This window comes from Pogonomyrmex barbatus, unplaced genomic scaffold (assembly GCF_055798465.1).
Source record: "Pogonomyrmex barbatus isolate J1 unplaced genomic scaffold, ASM5579846v1 scaffold1, whole genome shotgun sequence".
Lineage (NCBI taxonomy): Eukaryota > Metazoa > Arthropoda > Insecta > Hymenoptera > Formicidae > Pogonomyrmex > Pogonomyrmex barbatus.
In genome coordinates, this window is record NW_028297098.1 from 612023 (window position 1) to 626086 (window position 14064).

The window sequence follows — 14064 nt, forward strand, 5'->3', positions numbered from 1 at the left end:
ATTAATAATTATTGCGTGTAAAATGATAGAAAGTTTCAATTTTATGAAATTCTAAAATGACCATGTCAATTTAGAATATAGAATATTAAACTATTTGTTTATGAAACTAAATGATTTTAATTGGGAACATTTAAATTATATAATTTTTTGTGTAAAAGTATACCTTATTTTTTGCGAAATATTTATGATATTGTTATAATAATCTTATAGAAAATTGGAAAATCCGTACATTTTTTTTTACTTTCTGTTGAAAGATTTTTTGTTCTATTTAATACAATCATGCATTTATATTGTATAACAAATTAATTTATATATTTAGATATACATAAATATGCACATAGTAAGAAAAGAAAAAAATAAACTTAAATAAAAATAGATTCAAACGTTAATTAATTGCAATACAACAATTAAGGATAATAAATAAAATATGAAAACTTGTCAAATGTGCATAGATCAGGTGTTATAAAAAAAGATATGAATGTCTTAAAAAATTATATTAGCCATTCCTGAAACAACAGTAAATGAACAACGAACAGCAAATTCGTGAAGTATAATCATTTAAACCAAGATAGGATGACTTCAAACACCAGGTAAGGTTAATGTCAATTTCTTAACATTGCTATTCTGTGGTTCTATGTGATGTGTTAAACACAAACTTTGACACTTAGATATTTTATTTTGTAAAAAAATTAATTTTAAAATATGTTTATAAGAATTCAAAAAATTATTTTTTTCTCAGAAAGTTTAGTCCTTTAAATTTAGTCTGCATTATTATATTTAAAGAAAATGTAAAGTTGAAAAAAGGATACAATTTTGGATTACTCTTTGGATTACTCTTTGTTAGTTTGAGTTTTAATTAGAGAAATTAGCATAAATTTATATTATTCCGAGTTACCAGAAAGTCATGCTCTGGATCTGAATATTTAATTTTAACACCAAATATCAATTAACCGATATTACAACATAGTTTTTGAAAATGTGTGTATATCTAGATATGAATCGACAAGAAAGACGGTGTATTAATGACATCAGTTGGATCATATGTTGTCACACGTCTCCCAATTGGGAATAATTCGAAAACAAATCGGATGTCGGCGTTCCGAAAGAAATCAAAAAGACATGTCACCATTTTGTTTCGTCTGTGAGTAAATATATATTTCAACATCCAATAGGAAACTACGCTTGGTGGAGTCCCTAGCCAGTCAAATTTTATCTCTAGAAAATGAATAATCCTATTGGATGTGGTATGGCAAGTGATATGAATCTAACATAATGCGCTCTATTGAACAGGTGGTGTGCCAATGCGGATAAGAAAATTTCCTATTGGTCGACAATGTTTGAGATAACATGGCGGCGATCGGCGCGCGATTTGTTTCTGAACGCGGTCAGTAGGTTACGCAACCTCGCGACGTGTGGTTCGTCGCCGTCGTCGTCGTACAGTGGTTGTGTTTCAGGTCGATTTGGCCGTGACGGAGGTGCAGCAGTTGATCGTCGATGTGGCGACGAGTGGCGAGCGAAAATGGCGCCCACGCGTGTAATTTTGATGTCGTGCGGCAGTTATAACCCGCCGACAAATATGCACCTGCGGATGTTCGGTACGTATATATCGATTTATCGTCATCTCACCCGAACACTGTTTTTATCGAACAGCGAATGCACGTCACGCGTCAATTATCACGCCCGATGTCACATCACTGTCACGCGTGCAGTTTGTTGTTTATCGCACTTTGCGTGACGTGAGATCTATTTTTGCATCCTTATATGTTTTCTCTCGGTTCTTTGCTTCCATCTCTCTTCAATCAACTTAATTGCAGATCATTTAACTATAAATATACGGACATGTAATATGTAATCTAATAAATTTTGAATTTTAATAAATTATAATTTATTTGAATAATTCTGTGTTTCAGAAATTGCTCGAGATCATCTACATCGAATGGGAACGCATGTTGTTGTTGGTGGTGTAATCTCTCCAGTGCACGATGTTTATGCCAAGAACGAACTGGTCAGTTCTACTCATAGATGCGCAATGCTGCGATTTGCGTTGCAGAATAGTGATTGGATTCGCCTAAGCACATGGGAGACCAGGCAAAATTGTTGGACCAAGACTCGCATATGTTTGCAGCATCATCAAAATCTACTCAATTCCATGTTATCTAATTCCAAAGATATCAAACATCATCTGCAGATAGAGGATACAGAATGGATTCCAGAGAATGTGAAAAATAGCTCAGACAATACACCAATACAAATTAAATTATTGTGTGGTGGAGATCTTTTGGAGAGCTTTGGCATTTCTGGACTTTGGCTTGAAGAAGATGTAATTTACATCTCATATCATTTTAGATATAAATATTTTTTTAACAGTTTTAGATAAGATCATTATTTGTATTTAGTCATATTTCAAATGTGTTTCTTTTGTTTAAGTTTTGAGATAAACTCTTAACTTTATTAAATAATGCATATAAAAATAAATAAAATAGCAAAGTAAATAATATGTCGATTGTTATATTACAGATTGATACAATTGTTGGCGAACATGGTCTTGTGGTTATCACTAGAGAAGGTTCCAATCCTAATAAGTTTATTTATGATTCGGACATTCTCTCTAAGCATATGGTAAGATATAAAAATATCAAAAATTGTACTATATATTTCTATTAAATTATATTTATTATGTCATACATTACACCTATTAAATGATTTTAAAGTTGAAAATGTAACTTATTATTATCAGCCATAATCAAGTTTTTAAAGTTGAACTATTGTTGAAATTTTTTTTATTAGCACAATATTTGTATCGTGACCGAATGGATTCCGAATGAAGTTAGCTCGACGAAAATCAGGCGAGCCCTAAAGCGCGGCGAGAGTGTTAGGTACCTACTGCAAGATTCTGTCATCGATTATATCTACAAGCACGAGATCTATGATGCAAAAATGCCAGACACGACAATGTGAGTTTCGAACATTTTGTTTAGACACATTTTTTTAACGACTTTTATAATGATGATAAGCTTTTTTTGTTATTCTGAGTCTGCCAATTCATTAATTCTCTATTGCCTGATTTTTTGAAGATTTATAAAAAACGTTTAAGATATAAAATGAATTCAATAAAAGCTTTGTACTGAATTGAAAATATACATTCAAAGATAATTTTTTATATATAAAATAATATAAGATAAAAGTAATATGATTTAAAAGCTACATTAAGCAGTAGAGAATTACAGTAACAAAAGCATTTAAGATGTGTCTGGAATCATATAATCTATATCATATTTAAGTCTGAAATTTGTAAACTCTGCGTGAGAAATTACAGTAATCGTTACTGGATTGGGCAAATATAAAAGGAAGGAATATATAAGTCCGTGTATTTTTTATTTGCTTTTATTTATTTTATTGTTGTGTATTATTTCTCTTCTTGCGTGACTTTTGGAGCTTTTCAAACTATGCTTAAAAGGTTCACTTTTCTTACGTACGATCACATATAAGATGATAGAAGAACGATGCAAGAGGAAAACTAATAAGCAATAAGAAAGCAGAGAATAAATGATACACGGATTTAATGAAAAAAGATAAAAATCATTGCATTTCGTGAATTAAGATGCTCAAAATAGAATTTAATGGCATTGATTTATTGCCCAACAGTGCAAATGCTCCACGATGCAGTCATATTGAATTATGATGTGCAAAAAAAATTTATTTTTTTTTTTAAATGAATTTTTTGGTGTTATATTAAATTTCTATACAAACGCATCTGAAGTTAGTTCAATAAGAATACGATTATATTTTGTTATTATGTAAAAAATGATTATTTTGCTTTTATAATTGAATGTGACTGCAGTAAAATTGCTAAAAAAGATAAAATCTCGAAATAAGAAATTTAAGACAAATTTTATCGTTTTTATGATGTTTTAATGCTTAATAATAGATTCATTGTAGGTGTCATAATTTCATCGATTTTTATACATTTTATTGAAAAAATAATATTACTATATTTTTATATATGATAGTGTATTTACTATATGATATAAAAAAATGATAATGTTATATTATTGATAATGGCTTTGGTAGCTCAATGAAAAATTGGTATAAGCGCGAAATAAAAGCACAAAATTAATAATATAAAATATGATTGAAATACAAATTTGTAAAAATAATAGAGAAAGGGAGAATATAAAATTTAATAATCAAATATGAAAAAATGAATATAAAGTTCTCAGTAAATATTGAATCAAATTGCATTTGAAAAATTATACTAATTCTAATTTCTAATTTTAATCGGTTAATTGGTGTTAATTGATGTTAGTAGCATGTTTAGATTTTTACTTGGGACTATTCCTTGATTAATCATTTTATAGTCATTCGTAGAAACATTAAATTTTATCTTTTTATGGTGTTATATATTACGGTGTTATACATATATAGTTAGTATTGTACGTACAAAGATGGATACTTAAAAGGAATAGCAATCATTGCTACGTATTATATTTCGACAAAATTTAGATAATGTATATCTTATTCTAGTCTTCCTGCTCGTCTTCCGTTACATACAATATTTACAAAAAAACATCCAAAGTATTCTCCATCGATTTTTATGAGTTTTGAATTTAAATCAAAGCGAGATGTTATTTTTATAAGTATTTTACAGTATTTTACATATTGTCAGTTTTCACAGATGTTTCAACACTGTAACATATCATTGAATATTCAAAAAGTTATACATTTTTCTTATTTTTATATTTTTATATTTAAACTGTAATACTAATCTCCAAAGTCTCATCAAAATCGAAGGCGGGCTGAATCATTATCTTTTTTTGTTAATGACGAAGGATTTATGTTTCACTTATCGTTTTTGTTTATTTAATTAATTTAATTATTATGTAATGTTATATTATGTAATATAATATTATATAATAGTAATATAATAATATAAATAATTAGCTTCTGTTTATTACAATTAATTTAGAATGTGTAAATGTGCGGTGTTTAGTATCAAATATTTTTATTTAAATCAACGTTTAATAAATTTTATAGAATATATTGTGTTTTGTTTATTATTTTTTTAATATTGTTTTTCTACATGATATAAGATGATATTTGATACATAATATATACAATATTATTCTTATTCTTAATCGATTTCAGCAATATCGGAAATTATATTCTCGGCAGGCATTATGGAATGTTTTAAATTTCGTAAAAAACGTTATGATTGGTAATAAAAATAAAATTTTATGTACAAATTGTTTTAATTGAAATTAGTTTCTTATGTTTTCAATATTAATCATTAAAAAAAAAACAATTTATAGTGACTGCTGAGATTTTACATATTATAACAATTAAATTATCACTTAAAATTTATATACACTTTAAATTTCATTCACTGACAAGAATAATGTTAATACAAATATTACGATTACAATTCAATTTAATATTTAATTTAATGTTTTGTTATTTATAATAAAAATAAAAATCAATAATATTGGTATAATTATTCTCAATTAATTTTAGACTAAGATTTCAATGGTAATAAAAAATAAGAAAATATCGTCAGTGAATCGAATTCCGGAGACACCTTTGCTACTATTATTTTTTTTTATTAGTCGCGTGGGATCATATCAACCCTGTCTCATATATTCCATTTATTGAATTCAAACTGTGAGTGGAACAAAGTTGAAAATATTGGTGTGAAATTGGAAACTCGCATATTACGCATATTAATTCATATAACGTTTATGAAATAAAATCGCGTATGAAATACCGAATTCTAAAAATTTAAAGAATCAAACATTTCAGCTGTATATTGATACATATTCTAATTCCACGAAGATTATTTGATTATTGAAAATTAAATTATTCCGTAATCCAATAATTGTTAATTACGATTGAAGGAACATAACTTTACGAGCCCACGCGACTAAATTATGTTCTAATTCTAAGAAAAAAAAAAAAAAAAAAAAAAAAAAATGTGATGTAATGATGAGCGAAAGTGATGTTCTATAAAAGAATCGTCATGTTTTTCACGCTGCCGTTGCCGATTGGACACCGAAGTAAGTTGGAACTGCCGTCGCCGAATGCGAACAATTACCTGCACATAGATCCCCGATACCTAAGCGCATTCCTAACGCCGTCGCCCAGCGATGTAACCATGGACTCGCCGAGCCCGGTCGAGATCGCCGCGTCTATCGATGTGCCGGACGCGGTGGTGCTACGCAAAAACCTGCAGAATGCTGCGGGCGGTGGTGGCGGGCTCGACGAGATTCGCGAGCAATTTGTTAGCGCGATCAGCATCAACGCCGTTGACAATGGCAACGTCAAGCATGTATCTAGAGCCGCGTATCCCGGTCAGGCGAAACAGATCATCGCCAGCGCAACCGGCATCGCGCGAATCGTGAATGAGGTAGGTGCGCTTGACGAATCGACGGCGAGGCCCCCCCAACCCGGTCCTTCGTTGGAAGAGGGCCGTAAACCGACGTTAAATAATACCGCATTGATACCGGATAAATCTGACACTGGACAGAGAGAGGTCTCGGATTTCAGATCAAAGGCGGAAATCGCCGATGTGGACTTAGGTTCGAACGACGATCACGAGATAGTAGTAAATATTCAACCCGTTTCTTCTTCCGGCGACTCGAATGTAGATCGTAAATCTCTCGCGGTAAATGACAACGGTAAAGAACCGTCGGACAGATCTAAGGTAGAAGTTGTTGATGTAGATTTAGGTTCGGGTGAGATAGTCGTCAAGGTTCAATCTCAGCTCGGTGCCGAACGTGCGCCGAAAGAGGATCTTAGGTCGATAATAGAAAGTGCGGTAAACGATAAAGCTCAAGGTGAACAAAGAGAGGCTTTGGATTTGAAATATAAGAAGGAAGTTACACACTCAGATTTGAATGACGATCGCGAATTAATAATGAAGATTGAGTCTAGCGAATCGAGTTCTAGCGAGCTTCGATTGGGAGAATGTTGCTGGCCGAAAAGAGAAGGCACTGCGGACGATAAAGTTATAGGTCGCGATAGAAAAGTCACTTCTGAAAAGAAAATAACTAATGTAGAGTTAGGATTAGATGATAAGAGTGTCCTGAAAGAAAAACATAAGTCTATGATAGAAGCGATCAATGACGAGGTAGGTTCGGTTCGATCTAATTTTAGCAAGAGTGTCGTAGAAGGAAAAGTTGACCTTAGCGGCAAAGAAATAGCTGACGTAGAACTAAAGTTCGCCGATTCTAATGTTGTTAAGGTTCAACCTGTTCATTCCAGTCATGGTATACTTACATTAAAGGATGATCGTAGATTAATGATAGAAAAGCTTACGAACGAACTTAAAATTAAGCTTGACGAGGAAAAGAATAAGTCTAAAGAAAATTCACAGCTAAGTAAGGTAGGTAAAGATGATGGAGAACTAACTGAACATAGTGCAAAGGGGAGTACGAAGAGTGACGTCGATGTCGATGACGTAGGAAGTGGATCCAGGACGGAAACAATCGATTTCGAATCAGATAGAGATAAATATCTAGAAGCCAAGGCGATTACTTCGTCACTGAATGTCTCGATGACATCACTGGACGGTCGTCACGAATGTGCTCTCTCAGATTTCAGTGTAGATAAGGAAGACTATCGCCTTAGCCAATATGCTTCCGAAGACGAAGAAGGAGAGGATAAATCTATATATACTGCCAGATTGAATTTGACGAAATATAACGATTACATAGAAGATGTGAACATAGGTGTTTCTGAAAATGATGACAAGAGTAGCATCAAAAAGAGCGACGTTCAATCGTACACTGGCCAAGAATCGGCGATTCCGAAGAGCCAGAAAGAAGAAGAATCTTTTAAGGCTGAAGAGAGCGACGATTGTGCAAAGTCTTCCGAAGAAATTGATGGATCAAAGTATGTCAAGGAAGAATCACTGTCAACGGTAAAAATAGAGAGTAAGTTTCATGTCGCAGGTGAAGAACAGGTGAAGACAGAGGAAATATTGAAGATATCACAAGAAACTGACAAGGTGAGCAAAACGGAAAAGGAATCAGATTCGGACACGCAATTCTCGGAAAAACGGATTACATCTTGCGATCCTAGTCTGGAGATAGACGGCAAGTATCTAAAGTCGATCGTAAATTCGCGCAAAAGTCCAAGGAAGATTAGGGAAGGTCAAGCTCATGATGCGATCAAGGAGCAACAACGACTCACCGACGATCAATCTGAAATGATCCAAAGTTCTTCCACGAAGGTGAAGAGTTCCGAAACAGAAGGAAAATCAGAAGTTAAGGAAAACCAGATTTACGAAGTAAATGCTGATATCGATGAGAAAAAACAAACTATTAAGGATCAAGAGATACACCGTGCACAAAAAGTCTTTCGAGATTCTTCAAGATCATCTTTTATGAAGACGAAGAGTCCCAAGAAAATTGGGGAGTTTCAAACCAGCGAAAGCGAGCGCGAAATCAAGGATCGTGATAAATTTATTAATGATCGAGAATCTGGGAAAGCTTCCCAAAGATCTGCAAAAGTATCTACAAGTGCAAAAAGTCCCAAAAAGGGCAAGAAAAGTCAAGTATTTTATAGAAGTGAGGAGATGAAAGATTACGATCGGTCTATCAACGATCGTGTTATTTCTCAACTGGAGGAAGTGTTCCAAGATTCTGTAAAAAAGTCTTCAACGAAAGTGGCAAGTTCGAAGGATTCCGAAATCCGGTCTACCGAATCGAAGAAGCGAGATCGATCTGCCGATAATCGAGAAACGTCGCTGTCTGAGGGACCCTCCCAGCATCCCTCGAGAACGTCTTCCATGAAAAGTCCGAAGGCTCAAACTCAAAAGGCTGTGAAAGTGAACGACAACAAAGGAGAACAAGTCCAGGAAACGATAAATATCACACAAACTGCTGATAATAGGACAAAATGTGACTTCAATGAGATCAAAGATGTATATACGAGGAAGGTGCGACGTTACAACGTGCCTCTTCAGGGCAGTCTGGACTCGATGATCGTGTCCGACGAGACATCCGTACAGAAGCCAAAGAAGGAGGACGCGTTCTCGAAGAAATCGAAGAGCTACGAATCGATCAAACGTATCCAGGAGATGTTTCTAGGCGTGCCGCCGACGAAGGCAAACAGCAGTGGTTCGCAACTCGATATTCCGGATGACTTTTGTTCCATTTGCTGTTATATGAATGAGATCACCTTCCGAACGGAGGAGGAGGTGAGCAGCCCGAATCAGGAGACATTCTACACGCTCAGGTCGACCTGCAGCTCGCTGGCCGACGACGACGACGACGACGATGACTCCATCGAGTGCGATATCTGCAGTTCGCTCAATCTCCAAGAATCCGCCGACGATCTCGAAGGCAAGATTCAGGAAATTCCTTGCGAACTTTGCAGAATCTGCGGCGAAGTGGACGGCAGTTTTGATCAGGATTCCGTGATACCAGCGGACAGGTATGGTTTTAAGATAGAACCGCATCAAGATGATGACGATAGCTTCGAGATTGAGAATTGCGGCTTCCAGAGTGGTACGGAATCGGCCGACGATCGAAGTAGGATCTCTGAGAAGGAAAGAGTCAAGGATCTCGGAAGGCCGAAGTCGCAGACGCTCTTCATCCATGGCTCCTCGATGAACAAGGATCAGCCGCGAGAATTGTATTTCATACCCAAAGACGAGATCGCGATTTTAACGAGCGGAGCGAGAAAGGTTAATCGCAAAGGCTCTTTGTTCAGAAAGAAAGAGGATTCTAACGGAAGTGCACGCGATAAAAGACGATATTCCTCGGTGGACAGTCTTCAGCTAGCAAAAATGTCCTCGAAAGCGAATGAAAAAGTGCTCAAGGTCGCGGAAAATCAAACGTTGATTAGATCTGCCGATAATCTGCAAATATCGAGAGATTCGAGAAGATCGAAATCCCTGCAGAGATCGGCCAACGATATGGACCGTTTGAATAAATCCACTGATAATCTAAACTCGAAAACGGAAAATCTGGGAAAGGAAAATGAATCTGAAGAATCAGCTCAGAAATTGAACACGCGAGATAAAGAGGAAGTGAAGATGATTCTCACACAGCATGGCATTAAGATTATCAGCGAGAAGGAGACTGCCTTATAATCAGAATTGGCTAAGCATTCGTGATTTGATTAAAGAAGAAGCAAATAGTACTTTGCGCAGTTGGGACATTCGAATTTACATGAGAAAAAATCATATATATATATATATATATATATATGAGTCACAGATGTATCGCGCCAAATAATATATATATGTAACAATAATCTTTATTGAAGGAAGAAAATTTTTTTTTTGGGGGGGAATTTTGTGTAAATCGAGTAAGTATCGAGAAAAATGTGCGAAATTTTTCTGTAGTGGCTTAGAATTCAATATATATATAAGGCGGCATAGAAATTACAAAGTATATTAAATGGACGGATTTAATTGTGTTAGGAAAGCTTCATCGGTTTTTACGCGTAATTTAGCACATAATTACTATGATAAAAGCCGATAACATTTTTATAACAAAATTTATTCAATTATATTTAAACTTATTACACAGGATATTAATTAACAGAATTAATTATTGTTAAGACCTTTTTTTATAGAAATCTTAATTTTATACCTATAATATCAAAACTCTCTGTATAATTGATTAAATATAATTAAATATATGCATCTACATGAAGCTACGAAAGAAATATTCATATTGATTGATACTAAAAAATTGACAACAAAAACAGATAACAATATTACTATGCTACATATATTTAATAGTTAATTTAATGAAAAGATAAATGTTATATCGATTATTATAAAAATAACAGGCGGAATGTAATTTTGTTATTATCTCAGCTTTGCATAAACATTCGCGCCGTTACAGTATTATTATATAATTATTGTGAAAGTTGTGTTATTATTAAAATACGATTTTAAATCGATAACTTTGATAGGAAGGACCAACGGCAAAAATTGTTATTCTCGATGGACGATCGGGAAATTGTTGGATGATTTACGCAAGAGTTGCATATGATACAACAAGACAATCCTAGTAATATTGCAGTCAATATTGCACAGAACAATTATAGCTATAAGTGATAAAGCGATACATCGATTTAAGGATAGTGCTTCACTCTGGATTTATTCAGAGCGTCCCGAAAAATGTGAAGAAATTATTAGTTTTTGGATATATTGCTTCTCAGGTAAATTCTTCCAGATGTTGTCCCATGATGTTTCTCCGGATGTTCTTTCAGATGTTTTTCCGAATGTCAAATTTAAGCACTACTCCAAGTTTTGAGATATATTTAACAAGCCTGATGACTAATTCATTACAGGTTTTAATCGTTACTGATAATACTGATATTGAAAGTTAAGAAGAGAGCCGACATTTTTACCAAGGTTTAAGTTTAATGAAAGGAATATATTTCTTATAGATAGATTTTCACGTTTCTTCGGGACATATACGCAAAAAGTAGCGAGATGTGCCAAAAAGGATTGCGACCGAATTTGTATTATGTAGTTGTTAATAAGCTCCTACGCATTTTTTAACTTTTTACCGTACTTGTATGTCTATTTATTTGTGCATGCGAATGCTGGGTATTATTACGAAATTGTAACGAACAAGTATTTCGCGTGCTTTCGGAATAGCATATTTTTTAACTTTAATTGCATACAGAGATCGTCAGTATCGTAATGCTGTTGCTCCTCCCCCGTGATTCGCTTGATGTCTCCTTTTAGTCACGACGATGTTTTGTAACTTTTTTAGACTCGACTACGTTAACGCCAACTTAGAATTGTGATATTTACCAATTTTTGTTGTTTAGTGATTTTGCGAAAAATCCTTTGAGCTGTCTTTATTGCATGATGCTGCGCATCCTTGTCGTTTGAGGAATATGTTCAACGAAGATAAACAATCCCGATTTTAATTAACACACCATAATGCCTTTGAATATCACCATTAAGTGGAATCACCGATAAGGAGTATCTCTAATCCTCTCGGATCCTGATTTTGATTCCCGCGACAAGAACACTTTTGAAGAGAAAGATCCAAGTAAAGGCTAAAGTGAAGTCATCTGCAATGAGTCTCTTTGATTCTTTGAACCTAATAAATTCCTTTTGGATCCAATCTCATTTCGATTATTGCATCGGGAATTACATCGGCTTTTTAATGAATCCAAGTAAAGTGAATCTATCAGCGATAAATTTCTTTCTATCTTTTCAAATCTTTCCTCTTCTCATTTTTATTCACCATCAGAAATATCAGGAACATCGTAGTAAGACTATCGATCCCAATAGATAATACAATCGTACTTACGTCTGTTAATGACGATTGAGAAGAATTAACTATTTTGATGTTTAGCTTTCCTATCGTTCTTTTTTTGTAGTTTAGGATTTTGTGACTTCTCCCTGTCCATCGTACTTAGCTCTGCGTTTGCCTCTTTGTTTCACTTAAAAATGCATGCAACTTTAACCCGTTCGTATATTTATTATATCCAAGTTTAGATTGACTGTCTGTGAAATATTCATTATATCAATCAGATATAATGATAAACCGTCTTTTTGGGTTATATGTTACATGTAAAAGAAATTTTTTTAAGCACTTTTGTTTAACGCTCTCATCGTGATTTTTCGAATTATTCATGACGTGTACGATTATCGAGAACAATATATGGGGAAATATTTTTTTGTACCATGTTAAATTTTAAAGAATATCATTTATGTTTTAAGATGTGAAATTTAAACTTCTTATTTGATCGTTCGAGATAAATTTGAAATATCGATTCTAAATACTAATAATTTAAATATAAAACTTAAGACCCAAAACGACGCGACAGTCATCGGTGTGCGTTTTTCAGTTCTGATGGAGCATGTGACGTGTATTTTCCAGGATACGACAAAACCTGCATGCCTACTATAAGACAGATAGTTGACTGTCTCGTTGCCGCTCGACCGACCCGAGCCTGTGGTCCCCGGCTTCTTCTTTCTGCTATAAACTCTAATCAAGCTACTAATGATTTTAATCAGGACACTAGCATGACTGCTAGCAACAACAGCAGTAGCAACAACAACAATAATAATAACAACGAGAGCGCTGAAAGTTACAAAAGTTACAAAAACATGCGGAATTCATATCTCGATCATTCTCGCATTTAATTCCGCTATTAAACCAACTATTTTTATAAATGTATAAACCAAAGCTTTCCAAAATAGAAGATTTAAACGCTCATTAAACTTATTCCACTTAAGTAGAAATTATTATTCTATTATATAGATTAACTATCTATTTTTTATAGATTATTAAACGCTATTAGAGAAGTAATGGATTTAGAAATCATGTCGTGTATTAGAGATTAATCGTCTATTTCTTTCTAGATTTCTCTAAACACGAGCTTTTCAAAATAAAAATGGTCAAAATTTCAAAGAGATTTATAAATAAAAAAAAAATAAAGAAAATTGAAAGGTAGAAAATATAAAAGGAATTACAAATTTAAGCATAAACAAAAAAGGAGTTATTTAACAGTTATTAATAATAATTGACTGGAATTAATTTAATCGTCATGTGTTACTAAGTAATATTGTAATATTGTAATTATTATTAAAAGTATGATTATTAATAATTGTAACAGTAATAATAATAGAATTGTGTATCATAACTGTGTAACTCAATTATGATAACGAATTTGTGATGTAACTGTTTGACCATAATTATTATATTTATATTGTTGCGATAATAATTACAAAATTATGCATCACAATTATGTTATCATATATAATTATATTATATAATAATATAATTATCATAAATAATGTACAATATTACGAGTGTAAAACAAGTATAAAATGAAGTATATGTTTGGCACGCTGTATATGTTTGTATATAGGAAACACTGTGTATATTTATACATGTAAGATTAATATGTTATCAACGGAGAAACATATTTAACGTAATTACGAACTGCAAATATCTTTATTTAATTTCCCGTACTCTTACGTACATCTTTCATATCTCTCTCCTTCCCATTTTTTTCTTTTTCTCTTGTATTATTATATGATACAAAAGTATTTCTTTTATTTTCATCTATAAATGAAAT

The 14064-nt window shown here is 33.2% G+C and overlaps 2 protein-coding genes across 4 annotated transcripts in view; both read left to right on the forward strand.

Annotated features, from left to right (window-relative positions):
• The first annotated feature begins 81 nt into the window (after positions 1-81).
• Positions 82-13928, forward strand: Nmnat (nicotinamide mononucleotide adenylyltransferase). Of its 2 annotated transcripts, XM_089080973.1 has the most exons (6): positions 1319-1595; positions 1911-2320; positions 2518-2619; positions 2788-2954; positions 6052-6400; positions 12861-13928. In XM_089080973.1, the coding sequence occupies exons 1-6, from the start codon at positions 1334-1336 to the stop codon at positions 12888-12890; spliced, it is 1320 nt and encodes a 439-aa protein (XP_088937099.1). In that variant the 5' UTR covers positions 1319-1333; the 3' UTR covers positions 12891-13928. The 2 variants fall into 2 exon arrangements, with proteins under 2 accessions (XP_088937053.1, XP_088937099.1); XM_089080927.1 differs by having other exon boundaries at positions 82-1595; positions 6052-13928.
• The window catches only part of LOC105430044 (ABC transporter G family member 23), a 43260-nt gene continuing 32010 nt past the window's right edge, over positions 2815-14064 (forward strand). Inside the window, exon 1 of one of the 2 annotated variants that reach the window (XM_089081368.1) lies at positions 2815-2954. The gene's annotated coding sequence lies outside the window, so the exon portion shown is untranslated. Of the gene's footprint in view, positions 2955-6259; positions 6401-14064 lie in introns of those variants that run through there. The other variant, XM_089081220.1, reaches the window with a different exon arrangement.

Coding starts and splice junctions, on each gene's coding strand:
- Nmnat (XM_089080927.1), top strand. CDS start 1,334: ATGTTTGAGATAACATGGCGGCGATCGGCGCGCGATTTGTTTCTGAAC. Junction 2,321..2,517: donor GACTTTGGCTTGAAGAAGAT/GTAATTTACATC, acceptor GTTATATTACAG/ATTGATACAATTGTTGGCGA. Junction 2,620..2,787: donor ACATTCTCTCTAAGCATATG/GTAAGATATAAA, acceptor TTTTTTTATTAG/CACAATATTTGTATCGTGAC.